This window comes from Mobula birostris, chromosome 29 (genome assembly GCF_030028105.1).
Source record: "Mobula birostris isolate sMobBir1 chromosome 29, sMobBir1.hap1, whole genome shotgun sequence".
Taxonomy (NCBI): domain Eukaryota; kingdom Metazoa; phylum Chordata; class Chondrichthyes; order Myliobatiformes; family Myliobatidae; genus Mobula; species Mobula birostris.
In genome coordinates this window covers 19,047,352-19,069,834 of record NC_092398.1, presented here as the reverse complement: position 1 = coordinate 19,069,834, position 22,483 = coordinate 19,047,352, and the positions used below count along the sequence as shown (strand labels likewise).

General features: G+C 45.2%; 1 protein-coding gene across 2 annotated transcripts in view; it reads right to left on the bottom strand.

Moving 5' to 3' along the window:
• Window positions 1-22,483, bottom strand: part of LOC140190268 (transmembrane protein 143-like) — a 77,988-nt gene that overhangs the window by 25,953 nt on the left and 29,552 nt on the right. For both annotated transcript variants that reach the window (XR_011883575.1, XM_072246848.1), the window contains exons 4-5: window positions 11,726-11,920; window positions 11,303-11,442 (exon numbers count right to left, since the gene is read on the bottom strand). Coding sequence is in view for 1 of the 2 variants with exons in the window: in XM_072246848.1 (XP_072102949.1) it covers window positions 11,303-11,442; window positions 11,726-11,920 (335 nt within the window). In the remaining variant the exon portion in view is untranslated. The remainder of the gene's footprint in view (window positions 1-11,302; window positions 11,443-11,725; window positions 11,921-22,483) is intronic.

Sequence of the window (22,483 nt, the reverse complement as noted above, 5' to 3'; positions counted from 1 at the left end):
TGGATAGAGGGCATAATTCGCTGAAAGCAATATATGAGGTGGACAGGGTGGTGAAAAGGCAGCTTTCCTCAGTCAGGGCACTGAGTGCAGGAGACACAAAATGTTCTACAGATGATTGAAATCTTGACCAACAGAAACCAAATGCTTAAGAAATTCATCAGGTCAGGCAGAACCTATGGAGGGAAATACTGCCTGACCTCCAACATTTTGTGAGTGCTGATTGAGTTTAGCACTAGGGACATTATGTTGAGTTTGTATATGTTGTTGATGAAAATGCACGGAGCACTGTATACAGTTTTGGTCACCTTGATTTTGAAAGATGTAGTTAAGCTGGAAAGAGTGTGGAAAAAAATATCTTTGTGGATGTTGCCTGGACTAGAAGGCCTAAATTACAGGGAAGGGTTGGCTAGGCTAGGTCTTTATTGCCTAGAACATAGAGAATGAGGGGTGATTGTATAGTACAGGGGTTTCCAACCTGGGGTCCATGGAACCCTTGGTTAATGGTAGGGGGCCATGGCATAAAAAGGTTGGAAATCCTTGGTAAAGGGTTTCTTAAAATGGTGAGAGGCAGAGATAAGGCGCAAAGCAACAAGATTCACAATTCAATTTTATTTCACACATGTATGTCAAAACATACGGTGAAATAGGGAGTCCAAAAGTAAGGGGCATAGAATTACAGCGGGGGAGAAAAGATTTGAAAGGGACCTGAGGGGTAACTTCTCTCTTGTCTCCTGTACTCATTGCCCTGACTGCTGAAAGCTGCCATTTTTTCACCAACCTGCCCACCTCTAACACCGCTTTCAGTGAACCACAGTGGTGTAGAAAGTTTCTGAACCCTTTAGAATTTTCTCTATTTCTGCATAAGTATGACCTAAAATGTGATCAGATCCTCATGCAAATCCAAAAGCATTATACTGGTTCATTTATTTATTGAGAAAAATGATTAGGTCATATATGTATTTATTGGAAAAAGTATGTGAACCCTTATGTAATGCCTTCTAATTGTGTACAAATGGAGGAAACTCAGTATTATTGCTACTTTGCCGAGGAGTGTGCTTCCTGCAAACATCACACCATGAACACAATGTACAATGTTGATAGAAGTGAGAAAGAACCCAAGGGTAACAGATCTGCAGAAAACAGTGAAGTCATGGAAGAATACCACAGAGGAAACCACTGCTCTCCTAAAAAAAGACATTGCTGCACATCTCAAGTTTGCAAAAGGCTACTTGGGTGTCCTGCAATACTCTTGGACAGATGAGACGGAGGTTGAATATATAGGCAGAAATGCACAGTGCTATGTTTGGAGGAAAAATGCACCGCACACCAACATCAAAATGTCATCCCAACTGTGGAGCATGGTGGAAGGATCATAATGGTTTGAGGTGTGACAAAAGAGGGTTACAAAAGTACACATAGACTAAGATGTTAACTGTCCTGTGCTATCACAAGTGGGATCATCAGTTGATCTGCCACCTGTTTTCAGGAGAGAGAGATAAGTAAGACAATGGAGCAGCATTTGGAAACGTTAATGAGGAGACGAGAGAGTTTAACGGAAGGAGACACCGGTCTGAGTATTGTCAAGACCGGCTGCTTTGAACCCTGAACTGTTTGAAGTCTGATGGACAGGCGATACCCCAACAGGGGGGATAAAAAGGGACAGGTTCGCTAAGGCAACAGACACCACACACGACACCCGAGGTAACGAGACCCTGGAAGCAGTGCGCCCCCACAAGTCGGTGGGAGTTTTGGAGGTCTGGTCACGGGACCAGCCATAGACGCACAGGGTGGAAAGATACGGTCGGCGGGAACCTGGTGTGTGTCCACTCTTGCCTGGGTGCCAGGTTCACCGCTGAAGAACGATCGTGTCTGGAACAGAGGGGTCACAGTCGGTGACCTCAGAAGACATTACAAAGGGCTCGCCCGAAAGCTAACTGCAAGGAATATCGAAGGTCTGTTTGGAATCCGATTTGCATATTCATTCGTTCTCCTCTCTCTCTCTCCAACAGCACAACGGCGATTACTGCGAACTGAACTAAACTGAACTCTGTCACTTGTGATTGATCATCTTACCCCTAGACTGCGATAGAGCTTGATTGACCCTATTATCCTAGTTCTGTGTACATGTGTGATTATTCATTGCTAACCTGTTGCATTTATATCCTTACTATTAGAGTACTGTGTTGCTTATTTCTTTAATAAAACTTTCTTAGTTCCAGTAATCCAGACTCCAACTGAGTGGTCCATTTCTGCTGGTTTGGCAACCCAGTTACGGGGTACATGACATAAGTGGGGGCTCGTCCGGGATTTCGAACGCTAAATTTGGGACGGGGTAAATTGATTTGGTTAAAATTCCCGAAAGAAAGAAAAGGCAAACAGCAGAAATGGAGATTGAGGAATTTCTAAAGGCGCCGACCTTGGAGGCATTAGAGGATGCCAGGAAAGCGGAATTGGCAGCTGTGGCCAAACGGTTGAATCTTGTAAGGAGAAGTCGACAATGAGGAGAGAGGAGATACACAGAGCTATCGTAGAGCACTATGTATCTAAAGGTGTGTTTCCCCAAGGGGAGCTGGAGGTGATATCTATTGGAAAACCTGGTGGAGACACAGTACAGGTGCAGCTTGAAAAACTGAGACTCGAGCACGAGTTCCGGGTACGGCAGCTAGAACACGAAGGGAAACAGTTAGAACGACAACGAGAAGAGAGGCAGTTGGAGCGAGAAGAGAAACAGAGGGAAAGGGAATTCGAGTTGGAGAGGTTAAAGATAAGGGCAGAGCAGGGGCCTATGCCGAACCAAGGTGGAGGGTTCAGGGCGACCCAGGAGGTTAGGCTGGTTCCCCCATTTGACGATACCGATGTGGATCGGTACTTTCTCCATTTCGAAAAAGTTGCTGCAAGTCAGGACTGGCCAAGGGATAAGTGGGCTGTCTTGCTTCAGAGTGTACTTAAAGGGAAAGCCCAAAAAGCTTACTCGGCTTTGTCCGCGGAAGATGCCCAGAGGAATGAGGTGGTGAAAGAGGCCATCCTCAGGATTTATGAGTTGGTCCCGGAGGCATACTGGCAGAGGTTCTGGAATGTTAGGAAGCAGGGGGGCCGCACGTATTTAGAGTTTGCCCATGAGATGCAGACATATTGTGAGCGTTGGTGCGCCTCGAAGGGGGTAGATGGGGATTATGACAGACTGCTACAGCTGATCCTGATTGAGCAGTTTAAAGGTTGTGTCCCTGACGGTATGAGACCCTACCTAGATGAGAAAGAGACAGACACGTTAGCCGCAACTGCTAAGTTAGCGGATGAGTACGCGTTGACGCATAAAATGAAGTTTGCCCCAAGTAAAGGCTACCAGAAGGGTAGTCAGGACAGCGGGGAGAGTCCGCCAGAAAAGTCAGTAAGTAAGCCGGGGACTAGTGAGAAGGATAAGGTAGACCAGGAGCAGTCTGGTAGGAAGTCTCCTGGGGTCGTCTGTTATAATTGTGGGAAAGTCGGACACTTTGCGTCCAGGTGCTTTGCCCCAAAGAAGGAGACGGGAAAAGGAAAAACGGCGATTTCGACTGGTTGTATTGAGCTGGTAAACAAACCGCTAGGAGAGGAAAGGTCTGCCAAAGTTCAGGAAGGGCGCGAGAGGTTTATCTCGGCTGGATTGGTGTCGGTGAAGGAGGGGTTAAACCTAGTTCCAGTACGGATCTGGAGAGACGCGGGAGCGTGTCAGTCATTGATATTAAAGGGTGTGTTAGACTTTAGTTCAGAGACCGAGACTGGGAAAGTCAGGGTCATAAAAGGCATTGGACAAGGGACTGAGGCAGTCCCTTTGCACCAGATACACCTACAAAGCAACTTGGTCTCTGGACTAGTCACGATCAGGGTGAGGCCCGAATTACTGATGAAAGGCGTGGAAGTCTTGCTCGGTAATGACCTCGCCGGGGGAATTGTGTTCTCAGCAGTGAGATTGACAGTCAGCCTGCCAGCATTGAGGCCCCGCCCATGGACTCACAGGTTCATCCCGCTTGTGCAGTGACTCGGCGTGTGTCCAGAAAGACTGCCGAAGTAAATTTAGCTGAGACGTTTCTACCAGCCTTGTACCAGGAGGAGGTAGAAAGTGAAAAGAAGGAGTGTAGTGAAACAGGAGGAAGTGAAGGAGCTGAGGCAGACTTAGCATTAGCCAGGAAGGAATTTGTACAGGCGCAGGAGCTGATGGTTTCGGCGGAGACAGCTCTCTCTGAAGCAGGATTAATAAGAGAGCCAGTAGGCTATTGTGTGGAGGAGGGAGTGCTAAGGAAGAAAGGGAGACCAGGTACCATACCCGCAGATGAGGAATGGGGGAATGGTACAAAAAATTTATGAGGATGAGATTCTTAACCTGGCCCACAAGATACCCCTCGGTGGACATTTTGGGGGGAGGGAAACAGTCGGTGGAATCATGAAAGAGGTTTACTGGCTGCACAGGAGGAAGGATGTTATTGACTATTGCAGACGTGAGTTAACACAGTTAGAGGCTATTAACATGTTAAAAGCCCAGCACGATCAGAGAACAGATCTACCTGGTGATATCATGAAAATTAATGAGGCTAGGGTGCCACCTGATAAGGGGAGGACCCATTTTGAAAAGATAAGTGTGGTGCCTCACTATTGTGTTGACCCGTTTTGCTGATAAGGTCTCTCACCTAACCCCCGAACAAAGCGGGCCATTGATAAAGCTAATTAACCGGCACGCGCACATAGGTCTAGATGTCCCGAGGCGATGCAAAGAGCTGGGACATGAGGCTGTTGTCACATCAGGTTAGCCTAGTGAGCAACACCCCTATAGAATGATTAATTCAGTGACAAATGGGCTAAAGAACACAGAAGTGTATATTGGCGACGTAGTGGTCTGGAGTAACACATGGGAGGAGCTGTTTGAAAAGCTGTTTGAAGCCAACCTGACAGTAAATCTCGCAAAGAATGAATTCGGCCACGAAAAAGTCACTTACCTGGGACTTGTGGCAGGACAGGGGCAGCTGGCTCCGATGCAAGCTAAGGTGCGGGCTATCACTGAAGTCCCCACCCCAAAAGACAAGAGAGCACTGAGAAGGTTCTTGGAGATGGTGGGGTACTATCAGAAGTTTTGCAGAAAAAAAAACAACTTTGCGGATAGTACCCACCCTCTTACAAAGCCCTTGCCAAAGAATGCTAAGTGGGTATGGGACGACCCTTGTTATCTTGGTCCGGGACGAAAACCACTGAGAAGTTACACTGATCACAATTCATTAGTGTTTTTGGCCACTATGAAGTCTGCTAAGTTGGAGCCTGGTTTGAGAGGATTATTAAAATAACACATATAAAAGGAACAGAAAATGTGATTGCTGTCTGTAAGGTGTTGACAACTTAAAATTCTCTGTATTAGCCAAATAGCTGATGAAGATGTATATTTGTGTGTATCTAATAATGTATTCATGCTTATAATTTTTACCCCGGTAAAAATCCTTAAAGGGGATGGGTGTGACAAAAGAGGGTGACAAAAGTACACATAGACTAAATGTTAACTGTCCTGTGCTATCACAAGTGGGATCATCAGTTGATCTGCCACCTGTCTTCAGGAGAGAGAGATAAGTAAGACAATGGAGCAGAATTTGGAAATGTTAATGAGGAGACGAGAGAGTTTAACGGAAGGAGACACCGGTCTGAGTATTGTCAAGACCGGCTGCTTTGAACCCTGAACTGTTTGAAGTCTGATGGACAGGCGATACCCCAACAGGGGGGATAAAAAGGGACAGGTTCGCTAAGGCAACAGACACCACACACGACACCACGAGGTAACGAGACCCTGGAAGCAGTGCGCCCCCACAAGTCGGTGGGAGTTTTGGAGGTCTGGTCGCGGGACCAGCCATAGACGCACAGGGTGGAAAGATACGGTCGGCGGGAACCTGGTGTGTGTCCGCCCTTGCCTGGGTGCCAGGTTCACCGCTGAAGAACGATCGTGTCTGGAACAGAGGGGTCACAGTCGGTGACCTCAGAAGACATTACAAAGGGCTCGCCCGAAAGCTAACTGCGAGGAATATCGAAGGTCTGTTTGGAATCCAATTTGCATATTCATTCGTTCTCTCTCTCTCTCCAACGGCACGACGGCGATTACTGCGAACTGAACTAAACTGAACTCTGTCACTTGTGATTGATCATCTTACCCCTAGACTACGATAGAGCTTGATTGACCCTATTATCCTAGTTCTGTGTACATGTGTGGTTATTCATTGCTAACCTGTTGCAATTATATCCTTACTATTAGAGTACTGTGTTGCTTATTTCTTTAATAAAACTTTCTTAGTTCCAGTAATCCAGACTCCAACTGAGTGGTCCATTTCTGCTGGTTTGGCAACCCAGTTACGGGGTACGTAACAGAGGGTGCTTTGCTGCCTCAGGCCTGGGTAGCTTGAAATCGTTGAAGGAACAATGAATTTATAATTGTATCAAGACATTTTATAGAAGAATGTCAGGGTAGCAGTCCGTCACCTGAAGCTTAATAGACGTTGAATACTGCAACAAGACAATGATCCAAAAGACTATAGTAAACCAACAGCAGAATAGTTTTAAAAGTGTTTTGGAATGTCCTTGTTAAAGTCCTGATCTTAATCCTTCAGAAATATTGTAGAAGGACCTGAAGCAAGCAGTTCGTGCAGAAAGTCCAGGAAGTCAAGGAAGTCCATCGACATCCTGGAATTGAAGCAGTTTTGTAAGGACAAATGGCCTAAAATTCCTCCAAGCTGATGTGCAGGACTGATCAACAGTTACGGGAAACGTCTGGTTTATTGCTGTACAAGGGGTGATGAAGTTTACAGGTGTTGGGGAAGTAAGAAATGATTCTCTAATTCTGGTAAATAGCAGGTTAAAATTAGGTGCCAACTTGCGTATGTTCTGTTCTGTGAAAAGTTGGAGAGAATGTCCTTGACTGAAAAAAACTGCCTTCAGTGTTTTTTTTAGCAACTCACAGCTGTCCCTTTGAGAATGATCTGTGGGCTGTATTCACACATGCTGCATACATCATATCTTATGAGTTGATCTATGTTCCCACCTTCTGCCTATTCAAGTTTTACTGATAAGATAAGAGTTTGTCTGTACTTAAAACCTGTGATTTAGTGTACTCTCTTATCTAACTAATTAAGTTTGCTCTAACTGACTTGGCGGGAAAATCATGGTAATTAAGTGTTCTTTGTCTGTTAGTCCTATAAATTGTAGCATTCCAGCTTGTTAAATCAGAAGCTCGATTGAGCCACCAGGGAGACAGGTAGAAACTCTGTCTCTTTGATGTTCGGCTTCAAGTTTTCTCACTGGCTGAGCTCGAACAATAAACTAGTGAAAAGGTTAAAGTGAAGACTTGTGTGTGGTGTGATTATTTGATCTGGCAAAATTTAAGTTTACAGGGGGTCAGACTAGTTACTGAAAGCAAAGATGCACATACTTTTTCCAACAAATACACATAATATTGGATAATTTTTCTCAATAAATAAATGAGCCAACATAATGTTTTGTGTTATTTGTTTAATTAGGTTCTCTTTATTTAGCTTTAAGACTTATGTGAAGATCTGATCACATTTTAGGTCACATTTATACATAAATAGAGAAAATTCTAAAAGGTTCAGAAACTTTCTAGCACCACTGTAGTTCGCTGAAAGCAGCGTTAGAGGTGGGCTGGTAGGTGATAAAAAGGCAGCTTTCATCAGTCAGGGCACTGAGTACAGGAGACACAAGAAAAGTTACCCCTCAGGTCCCTTTCGGATCTTTCCTCATTGACCTTAATTCCATGCCCCTTACTTTTGGACTCCCTATTTCACTGTATGTTTTGACATACACGTGTGAAAAAAAATTGAATCGTGAATCTTGTTGCCTTGCGCGTTATCTTTGCCTCTCACCATTTTAAGAAACCCTTTACCAAGGATTCCCAAACTTTTTATGCCATGGGCCCCTATCATTAACTGAGGGTTCAGTCTCACTTCCGTCAGCATTGCACATTGTGCTGTTGGTGTGACTATTGCAGGATGCACACTCCTAGGGAGGGTAGCAACAATACTGACTTTCCTCCATTTGTACACAATTTCTCTCACTGTGGATTGATGAACACTCAGGTCTTTAGAAATGCTTCTGTAGCCTTTTCCAGCTTCATGCATCTCTACAATTCTTCCAAGGTCCTCTGAAAGTTGTTTTGATCAAGGCATGGTGCACATAAAGAGATCTTTCTTGAGAAGAGCAGGCTCTGTCAGTAACCTGACCTGTGTGTCTTTCTTATAGGGTAGGGCACCTTTCCAACTCACACCTCCAATCTCATCTTATTGATTGGAACACCTGACGCCAAATAGCTTTTGTAGAAGGCATCAATTACCCAAGGGTTCACATACTTTTCCCAACAAATACATGTAATACTGGATCATTTTTCTCAACAAATAAATGAAGAAGTATAATGTTTGGGTGTTATTTATTCTGGGTTCTCTTTATCTTGTTTTAGTACATGTGAAGATCTGATCACATTTTAGGTCATATTTATACAGAAATAGAGAAAATTCTACAGGTTCATAAACTTTCTCACATCACTGTATGCCCTCTGTCCGTCTTTCCATGACACTCTGGAGTATCATACAATTCATAGTATTCATCCTATTCTGGCTTGACTTGCCAAAATGCATCACTACAGAGCAAGGTGAGAGCATGTAACAAGCTGCCACAGGAAGAGGTTGAGGTTGGTACATTTAAGAAGCATTTTGATAGGTATGTGAAGGGGCAGGGCTTGGATGGATATAGAACACAGAACATAGAACAGTACAGCACAGTACAGGCCCTTTGGCCCACAATTTTGTGCCGACCCTCAAACCCTGCCTCCCATATAAGAAACCACCTTAGGTCGAGCCCAGGAAATTGGGACTAGATTGGTGGGCACTGGGACCTGCAGTCATGCTGTTTTGCTTTATGACTCCATCTTTGAGCCTTCAGTTGGTGGAGAAGCTTTGGGGAATTAAGATTCTTAACCTCTGTGCTGCACAACACAAAAGAAAGGACAGAGACTTAATAGGAACCTGAGGGGGCAACACTTTCACCTAGAGGTCAGTACATGGAACAAACTAACAGAGGAGGCGGTGGAGACAGGTAGAATAGCATAATTTAAGCATTTGGATGGGTCCATGCGTGTGAAAGTTTGAGAGGTATACGGGCCACATGCAGGCAGGTGGGACTAGCATTGTTGGGTATCTTGGTTGGCAAAGACCAGTTGGGCGAAGGGCCCGTGTGCTTTATGATACTAAGACAAGGGACAGATTTAACGGGAATCTGAGGTGCAACTTCTTCCACAACGAGTGTGGTCAATATATGGAATGAGCTGACAGAGTAAGTAGCTGAGGCAGGTACAATAGTATAAGTTAAGGAACACTTGGATGAGTCCATTAATACGTAAAGCTGAGAGGGATACGGGCCAAACACCAACAAATGGGACTGACTTGGATTGGGTCATTGCTCAGTTTGGACCAGTTGGGCCAAAGGGCCTAAGGGCCTGTTTCTGTGCTGTGGCAAGAAGAGAGGGGTGAGATTCAACAGAAACCTAAGGCAAACATTTCATCCAGAGGGTGCTTTGTACATGGAACAAACTGACAGAGGAAGTGATTTAGGCAGGTGTGACAGTATCTTTTAGATTATAAGACCATAAGACATAGGAGCAGAATGGCCTATTGAGTCTGCTCTGCCATTCAATCATAGCAGATTTATAATCCCTCTCAACCCCATTATCCTGCCTTCATCCCATAACCCTTGAACCTTGACTAGTCAAGGAACTCTCAACCTCCACTTTAAATATATCCAATGACTTGACCTCCACATCTGTATTCGGCAATAAATTCCACACATTCACTATCCTCTGGCTGAAGAAATTCCTCCTCATCTCTGTTCTAAAGGGACATCCTTCTAGTCTGATGATGTGCCCTCTCGTTCCCTCACTATAGGAAATATCCTCACCACACGGAGACACCTTTCTCCTTTATTACGGAGAGAGAGCGCCGGTGGTATGTCAAATACTGGGTGAGTGAGTAGTCTTTGGGGTACTGCAAGTCTGTGTCTTTGCTGTTGCTTTGCTCCATGCTTCATTGCTCGGTGGTGGGTGCCGACGCTTTTTTTTTGTTGATGGGGGCAAGGGGATTGTTGCTTCTGGCCACTTATGCATAGCAGGGAGGGGAGCTGGGGGGGGGACTTCTGGGGTTCTAACATTTAACTGTCATCCATTCTTTGGGGGCACTCCTCTGTTTTCATGGATGGTTGTGAAGGAAAAGCATTTCAGGATGTATATTGTATTAAATTTCAGTGTGCAGTTTTGGTCTCCAAATTTGAGGAAGGATATTCTAGCTATTGAGGGAGTGCAGCGTAGGTTCACGAAGTTAATTCCCGGGACGGAGGGACTGTCATATGTTGAAAGATTGGAGCGACTGGGCTTGTATACACTGGAATTTAGAAGGATGAGAGGGGATCTGATTGAAACATATAAGATTATGAAGGGATTGGACACACTAGAGGCAGGAAACATGTTCCCGATGTTGGGGGAGTCCAGAACCAGAGGCCACAGTTTAAGAATAAGGGGTAGACCATTTAGAACGGAGTTGAGGAAAAACTTTTTCACACAGAGGGTTGTGGATCTGTGGAATGCTCTGCCTAAGAAGGCAGTGGAGGCCAGTTCTCTGGATTCTTCCAAGAAAGACTTAGATAGAGCTCTTAAAGATAGCAGAGTCAAGGGATATGGGGAGAAGGCAGGAACAAGGTACTGATTGTGGATGATTAGCCACGATCACAGTGAATGGCGGTGCTGGCTCGAAGGGCCAAATGGCCTACTCCTGCACCTATTGTCTATTGTATACATTTCACTGATATTAAATGTGTCTTTGAAAGCTTTGAAACACACACACTCTATCTAGGCCTTCAGTATTTGATAGGTTTCAGTGAGACCCCCCTCATTCTTCTAAACGCCAGCCAGTACAGGCCCAGAACCATCAAATGCTATGTTAACCCTTTCATTCCCAAAATCATTTTCGTGAACCTCCTTTACATCCTCTCCAAAGCCAGAACATCATTTCTTAGATATGAAGTCCAAAATTTCAGAAGCGCTTGGACAGATCCATGGATAGGAAAGGCTTAGAGGGATACAGGTCAAATGCTGGTAATACGACCAATTTGGATGAGAATCTTGGTTAGCACAAAGTGGTTGGACAGAAGGGCCTGTTTCTATGCAGCATGACCTTGTGACTCCCCCCACCAAGTCCCCTGTCAGGGAGATAGATATCAGTGATCCTAGGTCGCTGGCACTCACCGGTCCTGGGGCAGCTTGACCTGGCGGCGGAAGAACAACCTCGAGGATTTCAGCTGCCTCATCTCCTGCGGCACCACCCCCTTGCGCAGGCCCAGAGCCCAGAATTTCATGTATTCATAGTCCTCCAGCCGGACATTGACCTGTGTGTGAGAGAGAGGAAGAGGGAGAGGGGAAATGTTGCTAAACCTGGGGATCAATAGGGGGCAGTGGGATTAGAACGGGAAATGATAAAGGGCAGTTGTGAGAGAGGGGGTAGTGGGTTTAGTATGGAAATAGATATAGGGTGTGGGGAGAGAGAGGGGCAGTGGAATTAGTATGGGATTGATACAAGACCATGCAGAGAGTCAGTAGGATTAGTTTGGGGACTGAACAGGGCTGTCGGCAGAGAGCATGGCTGCGTGTTCACACAGTGTCCAAGCGTACCTGGGACTTGAAGACGGGGTCGTGGTGCTGCATAGCGTACTGGATGGTTTTCTCAGACAGCTCGTTGAAGTTGGCCTGGTCCATCACATTGCTGAGGTTCCTTAGCACCGCCTTCTCCTGCTCCAGTTGTCTGGGTTCACCCAGGTTCAGGGCAGGCAACGTGTCTCGATCAGGGTTAATAGGCTCATACAGCCCCTGTGACAGCAGCAGAGAGCAGCCAGTGAGATACCTGCACAAGAACAGGCCCTTCTGCCCACCTGCACCGATCTCCTTGGCCCGCAATAAAACACAGTGCAAGCAAGATAATTAAGAATACACCATTGCCGTATTCAAGTTGAAGTTTAATTGTCATTCAACCATACATGAATACAGCCAAGCAAAACAGTGTCACTCTGGGGCCAAGGTGCAAGCACAGGACTGACAGTCCCATACAGCACAAGGCACATGTATCAGTAAAATACAGTCACACAAAAAAAAATAGTCCAAGATCCTGAATTGCAGCAGTCTGCAATCGAACACAATACAGCTCGTCTTAGGCTGAGCGAACACCAGGGGCAGCATCGACTCCAGCTTGGGTGCCGCGCCTCCAGTGCAGCATACTGACTCTGCCCCCTCTCTCCTGTGTGGCTGTAAACTGGCGACATCATGAATGGAGGCCTAGTCCTTGCTATGACCGAAGCCACACAGCTCCCCTGCTGATCGCCCCTGCCGTCCGCCAATAAGTGAGTGAATCGGATGTGCAGCCTTCTGCATTGACAATATCCAACAGGATCTTGCGATCACAAGAAAAGCGACTAAGATGATCACTCACTGTCAGCCTGCACACTGCCTTCACAGACCGACTCCTCCAATGCCTCTCTGACCCAGGCAGCAGCACAATCTGCATCAAGTCCAGCTCCTTCAGTTTCTCCACCAATGAGCAACTCGCTGATGGGGTAGACCTGCAGTATCTTAAGTTCTTAATGTCCAACACGGTCTTGTGATCGTAAAAAAAGTAAGTTTAAAAATAAGACAATAACACCTCCAGCTGACCCTGTAGAAGCTGCTGTGATCAAACACACTGCCATCTTACTGCTGAAAGCATGGTGACACTTGCAGGTTGCCCCCAGCACAACTCTGGACTGTGTTGGTCGTTGACGTAAATGGCACATTTCAAGGACTGTACACATGACAAAACAAAGCCAATCTTTACTCAGGAAAGAGTTAGATATTTTAAAACCACCAGGCTCCTGAATCAGCGTGGATAACTTCATTCAACTCTGCTGTGAACTGATTCTATGACCTAAAGACTTCAATGAGTCATTACAATTCTTTCTAACCAGGATGTAAAGCACAGTTGTACACATAATACACAATAACTTAGGACAGTAAGAATTAAACCTACCAATGAATTATGCATAGATAAACAAAGTAAGGTGTTTAAATTGAATATTGCAGGGTACAGTACAAATCATCCAGTGACACTCCAAATATGATGTTGCAGGGAGTTCAGAAGCCTCATGGCCCGAGGGAAAGCTGCTTTCTATCCTGACTGCTCAGGAGTCTCCTGCCTGATGGTAGAATATCAAAGAGGATGCTAGATGGATGGGGGGGGGGGGAGTCCTTGATAATACTAAGAGTCCTGCATATGCAGTGCTGCTGATAAATGTCCCCAATGGAAGGTAGTGCGACCTCTATGATCCTCTCAGCCATTCTCACAGTCCTTTGAAGGACTTTCGGTCCAGCGTTCTGCTGTTCCCATACCAGCTGGAGATGCAGCTTGTCAGGACACTCTCAGTGGTGTGCCTGTAAAATTCAGTTAAGATGGGGGTTGGAAGAGCATCGCTTGCATTATTGTCTGGTGTGGAAACTCCAAAGTTCAGGAATGGAAAAGGCTCCAGAAAGTGGTAGACACAGCCCAGTCCGTCACGGGCAAAGTCCTCCCCACCACTGAGCACAGTTACAAGGAGCACTGCCACAAGAAAACAGCACCCATCATTAGTCTGGCTATGCCCCTTCTCGTTACACCCATCAGGCAGGAGGTACAGGAGTCTGAGATCCCATATCATCAAGTTCAGGAATGATTTTTACCATACAACCACCAGGATCCTGAACTGGCGAGGATAATTTCATTCACAATAATTCTGAACTGATTGTATGACCTACTTTCAAGGACTTATTTATTGATTGAGATACAGGCAGTATAGGCCCTTCCAGCCCTTTGAGCCGTGCCTCCAAGCAATCCCCCGATTAAATCCCAGCCTAATCATGGGACAATTTACAATTAACCTACCAACTGGTACCTCTCTGGACTGCAGGTGGGAACTTGAGAACCTGGAGGAAACCCACATGGTCATGGGGAGAATAGAAAAACTCTTTATAGACAGCAACAGGAATTGAAACCAGGTTGCAGGTACTGTAAAGCATTGTGCTAACCGCTACACTACTGTGCAATCCTACAATTCTTTCTAACTTCTTAGAAAATCTCACCTCAACTCAGAACCAACCTACAGGCTCACTTTTGAGGACTCTTTGCAGCTCATGTTCTCAGTATTATTATTTATTTTCAGTTTGTATTTCTTTGTACATTGGTTGCTTGATAGTTTTTGTCTGTTTATGTATAACTCATCGTAAATTTTACTGTATTCCTATTTTTCCCTCTAAATCCCTGCAAGAAAATGAAACCCAAAGTAGCATATGCTAACAGGTACGTACTTTGATAATAAATTTACTTTGAACTTTGATGTTCTCAGTATTATTTTTATTTGCATTTTGTCTACTTTTGTGCATTGGTTGTCAGTCTTTGTATAGCTGACTGTAAAAATGTATTTTATTTTTTTTCCTGTAAATGCCTGAAAGGAAATCAAAGTTCAAAGTAAATTTTATTATCACAGAACATGATGTTACCACGTACAACCCTGAGATTAATTTTCCTGTGGGCATACTCAACTAATCTATAGAATAGCTACTATAACAGGATCAATGAAAGATCAACTAGAGTACAGAAGACAAAAAAACTGTGCAAATGCAAATACAAATACATAGCAATAAATAATGAGAACATGAGATACTGAAACAGAGTCCTTAAAGTGAGATCATTGGTTGTGGGAACATCTGAGTGGATGGGGAAATGAGTGTAGATTAGATTAGATTAGATTCGATTCAACTTTATTGTCATTGTGCCCAGTACAGATACAAAGCCAATGAAATGCAGTCAGCATCTGACCAGAATTACAAAGAATAATGTTATTTACAAAATAACTGTGAATAAAAAGTAACTGCTACAGCACACAAATATAGAAGTACTGAGACAGCACAATATGGGTGCAATACTGCTTAGCACTGTGATGTGAGGTTCAGCAGGGTCACAGCCTCTGGGAAGAAGCTCTTCCTGTACCTGCAGGAGCGGAGGCTCCTGTAGCGCCTACCGGATGGGAGAAGAGTAAAAAGTCCAAGGTTAAGGTGAGATGCATTCTTGATAATGCTTTTCGCCCTGCCTGGGCAGCGTTTATGGTAGATGTTCTCAATGGTGGGCAATTGGGTGCCGATAATCCACTGGGCAGTTTTCACCACACGCTGGAGTGCTTTGCGGTCCGATATGGGACAATTGCTGTACCACACTGAAATGCAGTTGGTGATTATGCTCTCAATGGTACAGCGGTAAAAGTCCATCAGTATCCTGGAACAGAGGTGAGCTCTCTTGATGCTTCGCAGGAAATAAAGGCGCTATTGCGCCTTTTTGATCAGGATGGAGGAGTTCAGGGAACAGGTGAGATCCTTGGAAATGTGGACACCAAGGAATTTGAAGCTTGATACACGCTCCTCTACTGCTCAGTTAATGTAGATGGGGACGTCAGTGTGGTTCCTAGCATGCCTGAAGTCCACAATGATCTCCTTGGTCTTCTGGGTGTTAAGGGCCAGGTTGCTGTCAGCACACCACGCGGCCAGGAGCTGGACCTCGTCCCTGTAGGTCGTCTCGTCATCTCCTCTGATCAGGCCAACCACCGTGGTGTTGTCTGCGAACTTGATTATGGAGTTCGAACCATGTACAGGAACATAGTCGTGGGTGAAAAGGGAGTACAGAAGAGGGCTCAGCACACAGCCTTGAGGCACGCCAGTGTTCAGGGTGACAGTGGAGGGGGAGAGGTTGTCTCACTTAACTGATTGGGGTCTGTTAGTCAGAAAGTCCAAGGGCCAATTTCAGAGGGATGAGCTGATACCAAGCTGGCAAAGTTTGGCGACCAGCTTGGAGGGGATCACAGTATTGAATGCCGAACTGAAGTCAATGAACAGTTATCCCCTTTTGTTCAAGAGCCCGATGGTTATGGGGTGGTACCTGTTCTTGAACCTGGCGGTGTGAGTCCTGAGGTACCTTCTACCTGACGGCAGCAGCGAGAAGCGAGCATGACCTGCCTGGGGTGTGGTATGGAAGCCGATACAGCAGATAAAGAAACTTGGCACATTACAGTTGATCATCACTAATTTTTATCAATCCACTAAAGAGGGCATCCGATCTGAATGCATCATAGCTTGGTACAGCAACTGCTCTGATGGAAGGAACTGCAGAGGGTTGTGGACACAGCTCATCACACTACGGAAACCAGACTCCCCTCCATGGACTGTCAGAATCAGAATCAGGTTTAATAGAACTGGCATATGTCATGAAATCTGTTGATTTGCAGCAGTTATTCATTGCAATACAGAATAATAAAAACTATAATTTCTAATAACAAATATATATAAAATTACATTAAGCAGTGCAAAAAAGTGAAAAAGGAAAAAAAATAGTGAGAGTAGCTCCGTCTGCCAGAACAAGCAAGATCTCCCAGTGGCCACCCATTTTAATTCCACTTCCCATTCCAATTTGTCCATCCATGGCCTCCTCCACTGTCGTGATAAGGCCAAACTTAGGTTGGAGGAACACCCTATATTCCATTTGGGTAGCCTCTCCTTGCCTGTGCATCGCCCCCCATGCCCCCCCCCCACCCCGGTGCTCCTTCCCTCTTTTTCTTTCTTCAATGGCCTTCTGTCTCTTTCACCAATCACCTTCCCAGCTCTTTACTTCATCCCTCCCCTGCTCCAGGTTTCACCTATCACCTGGTGGTTCTCTCTCCCCTCTCCCACCTTTTAAATCTACTCCTCAGCATTTTTTTCTCCGGTCCTGCTAAGAGTCTCGGCCCAAAACGTTGACTGTATGTTTCCATAGATGCTGCCTGGCTTGCTGAGTTCCTCCAGCATTTTGTGTGTGTTGCTTGAAAAAAATAGTGAGGTAGTGTTCATGAGTTCATTGTCCATTCAGAAATCTGACGGTGGAGGGCTAGAAGCTGTTGCTGAAACGTTGAATGAGTGTCTTCAGGCTCCTGTACCGTAGCCTTGATGATAGCAATAAGAGGGCATGTTCTGGGTGATGGGTGTCTCTAATAATGGATGCTACCTTTTTGAGACATCGCCATTTGAAGATATCCTGAATGTCGGGGAGGCTCATGCCCATGGTGGAGCTGGCTGAGTTTACAACCCTCTGCAGCTTTCTTTCTACACTTCTCACTGCCTTGGTAAAGCATAATCAAAGAATCCACCCACCTTGGACTTTCTCCCTTCTCTCCCTCTCCTATCGGACACAGACATAATAGGCATCCGTTAGTCTCGTGAGACCATGGATTTGCGCCTTGGAAGGTTTCCAGGGCTCAGGCCTGGGCAAGGTTGTACGGAAGACCGGCAGTTGCCCATGCTGCAAGTCTCCCTTCTCCACGACACCAATGTTGTCCAAGGGAAGAGCACTAGGGCGCATACAGCTCGGCACCGGTGTCTTCGCACAGCAATGCATGGTAAGTGCCTTGTTCAAGGACACAACACGCTGCCTCAGCCGAGGCTCGAACTAGCGACCTTCAGATCACTAGACCGACGCCTTAACCACTTGGTCTCTTATGACAGAGACATAAAAGGCTGAAAGTACATACAACCAGATTCTAACTCAGATTTATCCAGATGCATGTCGAAACATGTGGTGAAATGTGTCATTTACATTAACAAGTAACACACCCAAGGATGTTCTGGGGTTGTTGCACATTATGACACCAACCTAGCACACCCACTATTGTGAACACAACATTACAACACACACTCAGGGCCAAGGACAGCTTCCACCCTGCTGTTGTAAGACTATTGAATAGTTACCTACTATGATGAGATGGGCTCTTGACCTCACAATTGACCTTGTTGTGATCTTGTACCTTTTTTGTTCCTAAGGTTGTTGCAGCTGGGGGTGCAGTGGGGGTAAGCTTGCACTTTCTATTAAATGCTCCAATGACATATGCTTCAAATAGCCTCTGACTATGGTCCAGCTTCATATTGGCTTAGCTACCAAGCTCGGTGGAACTGTTTCTACTGACAGAAGGGGACAAAGGAGGGTTCCTGGTGCCTTAAAACCAGTCACTTCAGATAGGTGCGGCTTGTCAGCCACAGTTGACAGCTCATCTAGGAAAAGAATTCTGATCTGAAACCTCCAATGCCTTGCATCTATATCCACTCATGGGGAAGGATTCGGGATTAAACCCCAAGGGGAAAAAATCAGGAGCTGGAGTCCCTAAGGCAGCCCCACACTGAGTTCAACACTGAGTGGCCACTCCAGCCAAACTGAAATGGTCTCTGCCATTCTTTGGGTTTATCAGATGTGTGGAGAGGGGTGCTGCATGAGCAACAGCTTGTTCTCCACATTGTACTGCCCTGGCTCGCCTATCACTAGATAGCTAGGATGCTACATCCATGGTTGACCCCTCGACCAATGGACGGCCTTAAATCTTATACCTTATTGTTTACCTGCAATGCACTTTCTCTGTAACTGTGACACTTTATTCTGCATTCTGTTATTGTTTTACCTTGTTCTACCTCAGTACACTGTCTAACGATCGGGTTTCAGATTTCAGGATCACTGGGGCAGGTGGGACCTGTACAAGAGAGATGGGTTACACTTGAACTACAAGGGGATCAATATCCTTTCTGGGAGGTTTGTTAGTGCTATTGGGGAGGCTTTAAATTAGATTTGCAGGGGGATGGGAACCAGAGTGCCAGAGCTGACAGTGTGGCTGGGGTGAAAATAAATGATGTTAAAAGTTCAAGCAAAGCCGCAAATAGAAAGGTTGTGAGTGGTGGTAAAAATCTTCTGAGGTGTATATATTTCAACGCTAGGAGTATTGCGGGGAAGGCAGACGAGTTGAGAGCGTAGATTGACATGTAGAATTATGACGTTATAGCAATTAGTGAAACTTGGCTACAGGAGGGGCAGGACTGGCAGCTTAATATTCCAGGGCTCCGATGCTTCAGATGTGATACAAGCAGAGGAATGAAAGGTGGCGGTGGGGGGGGGGGGGGTAGCATTGCTTGTCAGGGAAAATGTTACAGCAGTGCTCAGGCAGGACAGATTAGAGGGCTTGTCTACTGAGTCCTTATGGGTGGAGCTGAGAAACAGGAAAGGTATGGCCACATTAGTGGGATTGTATTATAGACCACCCAACAGTCAGTGAAAATTGGAGGAGGAAATCTGTAGAGATAGCAGGCAACTGCAGGAAACATAAAGTTGTGGTGGTAGGGGATTTTAATTTTTCACATATTGATTGGGACTCCAATATTGTTAAGGGTCTAGATGGGTTAGAGTTTGTAAAATGTGTTCAGGAAAGTTTTCTAAATCAATATATAGAGGTACCAACTAGAGGGGATGCAATATTAGATCTCCTGTTAGGAAACCAGTTAGGACAAGTGACGGAAGTGTGTGTAGGGGAGCACTTTGGTTCCAGTGATCATAACACCATTAGTTTCAACTTGATCATGGACCAAGATAGATCTGGTCCTAGGGTTGAGGTTCTGAACTGGAAGGCGGCCAAATTTGAAGAAATGAGAAAGGATCCAAAAAGCGTGGATTGGGATAGGTTGTTCTCTGGCAAGGATGTGATCGGTAAGTGGGAAGCCTTCAAAGGAGAAATTTTGAGAGTGCAGAGCTTGTATGTTCCTGTCAGGATTAAAGGCAAAGTGAATAGGAATAAGGAACCTTGGTTCTCAAGGGATATTGCAACTCTGATAAAGAAGAAGAGAGAGTTGTATGACATGTATAGGAAACAGGGAGTAAATAAGGTGCTTGAGGAGTATAAAAAGTGCAAGAAAATACTTAAGGAGATCAGGAAGGCTAAAAGAAGACATGAGGTTGCCTTGGCAGTCAAAGTGAAGGATAATCCAAAGGGCTTTTATAGGTATATTAAGAGTAAAAGGATTGTAAGGGATAAAATTGGTCCTCTTGAAGATCAGAGTGGTTGGCTATGTGCGGAACCAAAAGAAATGGGGGAGATCTTAAATGGGTTTTTTGCATCTGTATTTACTAAGGAAACTGACATGAAGTCTATGGAATTAAGGGAAACAAGTAGTGAGATCATGGAAACTGTACAGATTGAAAATGAGGAGGTGTTTGCTATCTTGAGGCAAATTAAAGTGGATCAATCCCCAGGACCTGACAGGGTATTCCCTCGGACCCTGAAGGAGATTAGTGTTGAAATTGCAGGGGCCCTGGCAGATATATTTAAAATGTCGGTGTCTATGGGTGAGGTGCCGGAGGATTGGAGAGTGGCTTATGTTGTTCCGTTGTTTAAAAAAGGATCAAAAAGTAATCTGGAAAATTATAGGCTGGTAAATTTGACGTTGGTAGTGGGTAAGTTATTGGAGGGAGACAGAATCTACAAGCATTTGGATAGACAGGGACTTATTAGGGAGAGTCAACATGGCTTTGTGCGTGGTAGGTCATGTTTGACCAATCTATTGGAGTTTTTTGAGGAGGTTACCAGGAAAGTGGATGAAGGGAAGGCAGTGGATGTTGTCTACATGGACTTCAGTAAGGCCTTTGACAAGGTCCCGCATGGGAGGTTAGTTAGGAAAATTCAGTTGCTAGGTATACATGGAGAGGTGGTAAATTGGATTAGACATTGGCTCAATGGAAGAAGCCAAAGAATGGTAGCAGAGGATTGCTTCTCAGAGTGGAGGCCTGTGACTAGTGGTGTGCCACAGGGATCAGTGCTAGGTCCACTGTTATTGGTCATCTCTATCAATGATCTGGATGATAATGTGGTAAATTGGATCAGCAAATTTGCTGATGATACAAAGATTGGAGGTGTACTGGACAGTGAGGAAGATTTTCAAAGCTTGCAGAGGGATTTGGACCAGCTGGAAAAATGGGCTGAAAAATGGCAGATGGAGTTTAATACAAACAAGTGTGAGGTATTGCACTTTGGAAGGACAAACCAAGGTAGAACATACAGGGTAAATGGTAAGGCACTGAGGAGTGCAGTAGAACAGAGATACAAAATTCCCTAAAAGTGGTGTCACAGGTAGATAGGGTCGTAAAGAGAGCTTTTGGTACATTGGCCTTTATTAATCAAAGTATTGAGTATAAGAGCTGGAATGTTATGATGAGGTTGTATAAGGCATTGGTGAGGCCGAATCTCGAGTATTGTGTTCAGTTTTGGTCACCAAATTACAGGAAGGATATTAATAAGGTTGAAAGAGTGCAGGGAAGGTTTACAAAGATGTTGTCGGGACTTGAGAAACTCAGTTACAGAGAAAGGTTGAATAGGTTAGGACTTTATTCCCTGGAGCGTAGGAAAATGAAGGGAGATTTGATAGAGGTATATAAAATTATGATGGGTATAGATAGAGTGAATGCAGGCAGGCTCTTTCCACTGAGGCAAGGGGAGAAAAAAACCAGAGGACATGGGTTAAGGGTGAGCGGGGAAAAGTTTAAAGGGAACATTAACTGGGGCTTCTTCACACAGAGAGTGGTGGGAGTGTGGAATGAACTGCCAGACGAGGTGGTAAATGCGGGTTCTTTTTTAACATTTAAGAATAAATTGGACAGATACATGGATGGGAAGTGTATGGAGGGATATGGTCTGTGTGCAGGTCAGTGGGACTAGGCAGAAAATGGTTCCGCACAGCCAAGAAGGGCCAAAAGGCCTGTTTCTGTGCTGTAGTTTTTCTACGGTTTTTATGGTTTCTATCTGTATGAACAGTGTGCAAGACAGGGTTTTCACTGTATATTGGTATTGGTTTATTATTGTCACTTGTACCAAGTTATGTGTCAAAATGGTTGTTTTGATGCATCTAGTGTGGTAGGGTAGTGGTTGTTGCTCTCGCTTTCACCTTCCACTGCTGGCTAGCAGACTTGTGAAAAGGAAAGCTGAATGTGTAAATCTGCCCCCGCCAGAACACAGTCTCTCCAACAGCAAGTCTCATGTAGTGCCTCTGCACTGGTGACACACAAAAACTGAACTCTTTTTGGACTATAGAGGATGGGGAGGAGGTCTAGCTCCTACACACATAGCAGACAGGCCCACCAGTGTGCGGAAATACACTGGTGCTCGTGAATCAGATCCCCAGCTATGGGTAAATAGCACCACTGCCTTGTGGGCAGCCTCAGGAGGGACTTAGGCTATGGGAGTAAACCCAGACAGAAAATCTGGAGTGGGCTCCATAAGGCAGTTGGACGTCCCTGACTATCCTTGCGGCAGTTTCTGCAGCCAAGCTGGTGCCTACATATTGCTTCACTTTCTTTTGGACTACACCGGTGAGGCTGAGAAGGGGCTCTTGACACCTGGGGATCCCAGGATCTCCATACCTTCTACCCAGGCTTGATTGATTCATTGATTCACCCATTATCCTTTGAGGCAGACAGATGCCATCATCATCATGTACCAAGTTCAAAGGAGAGGTTGTATTTTCTTCATTTTTATTTAGATACAGCAC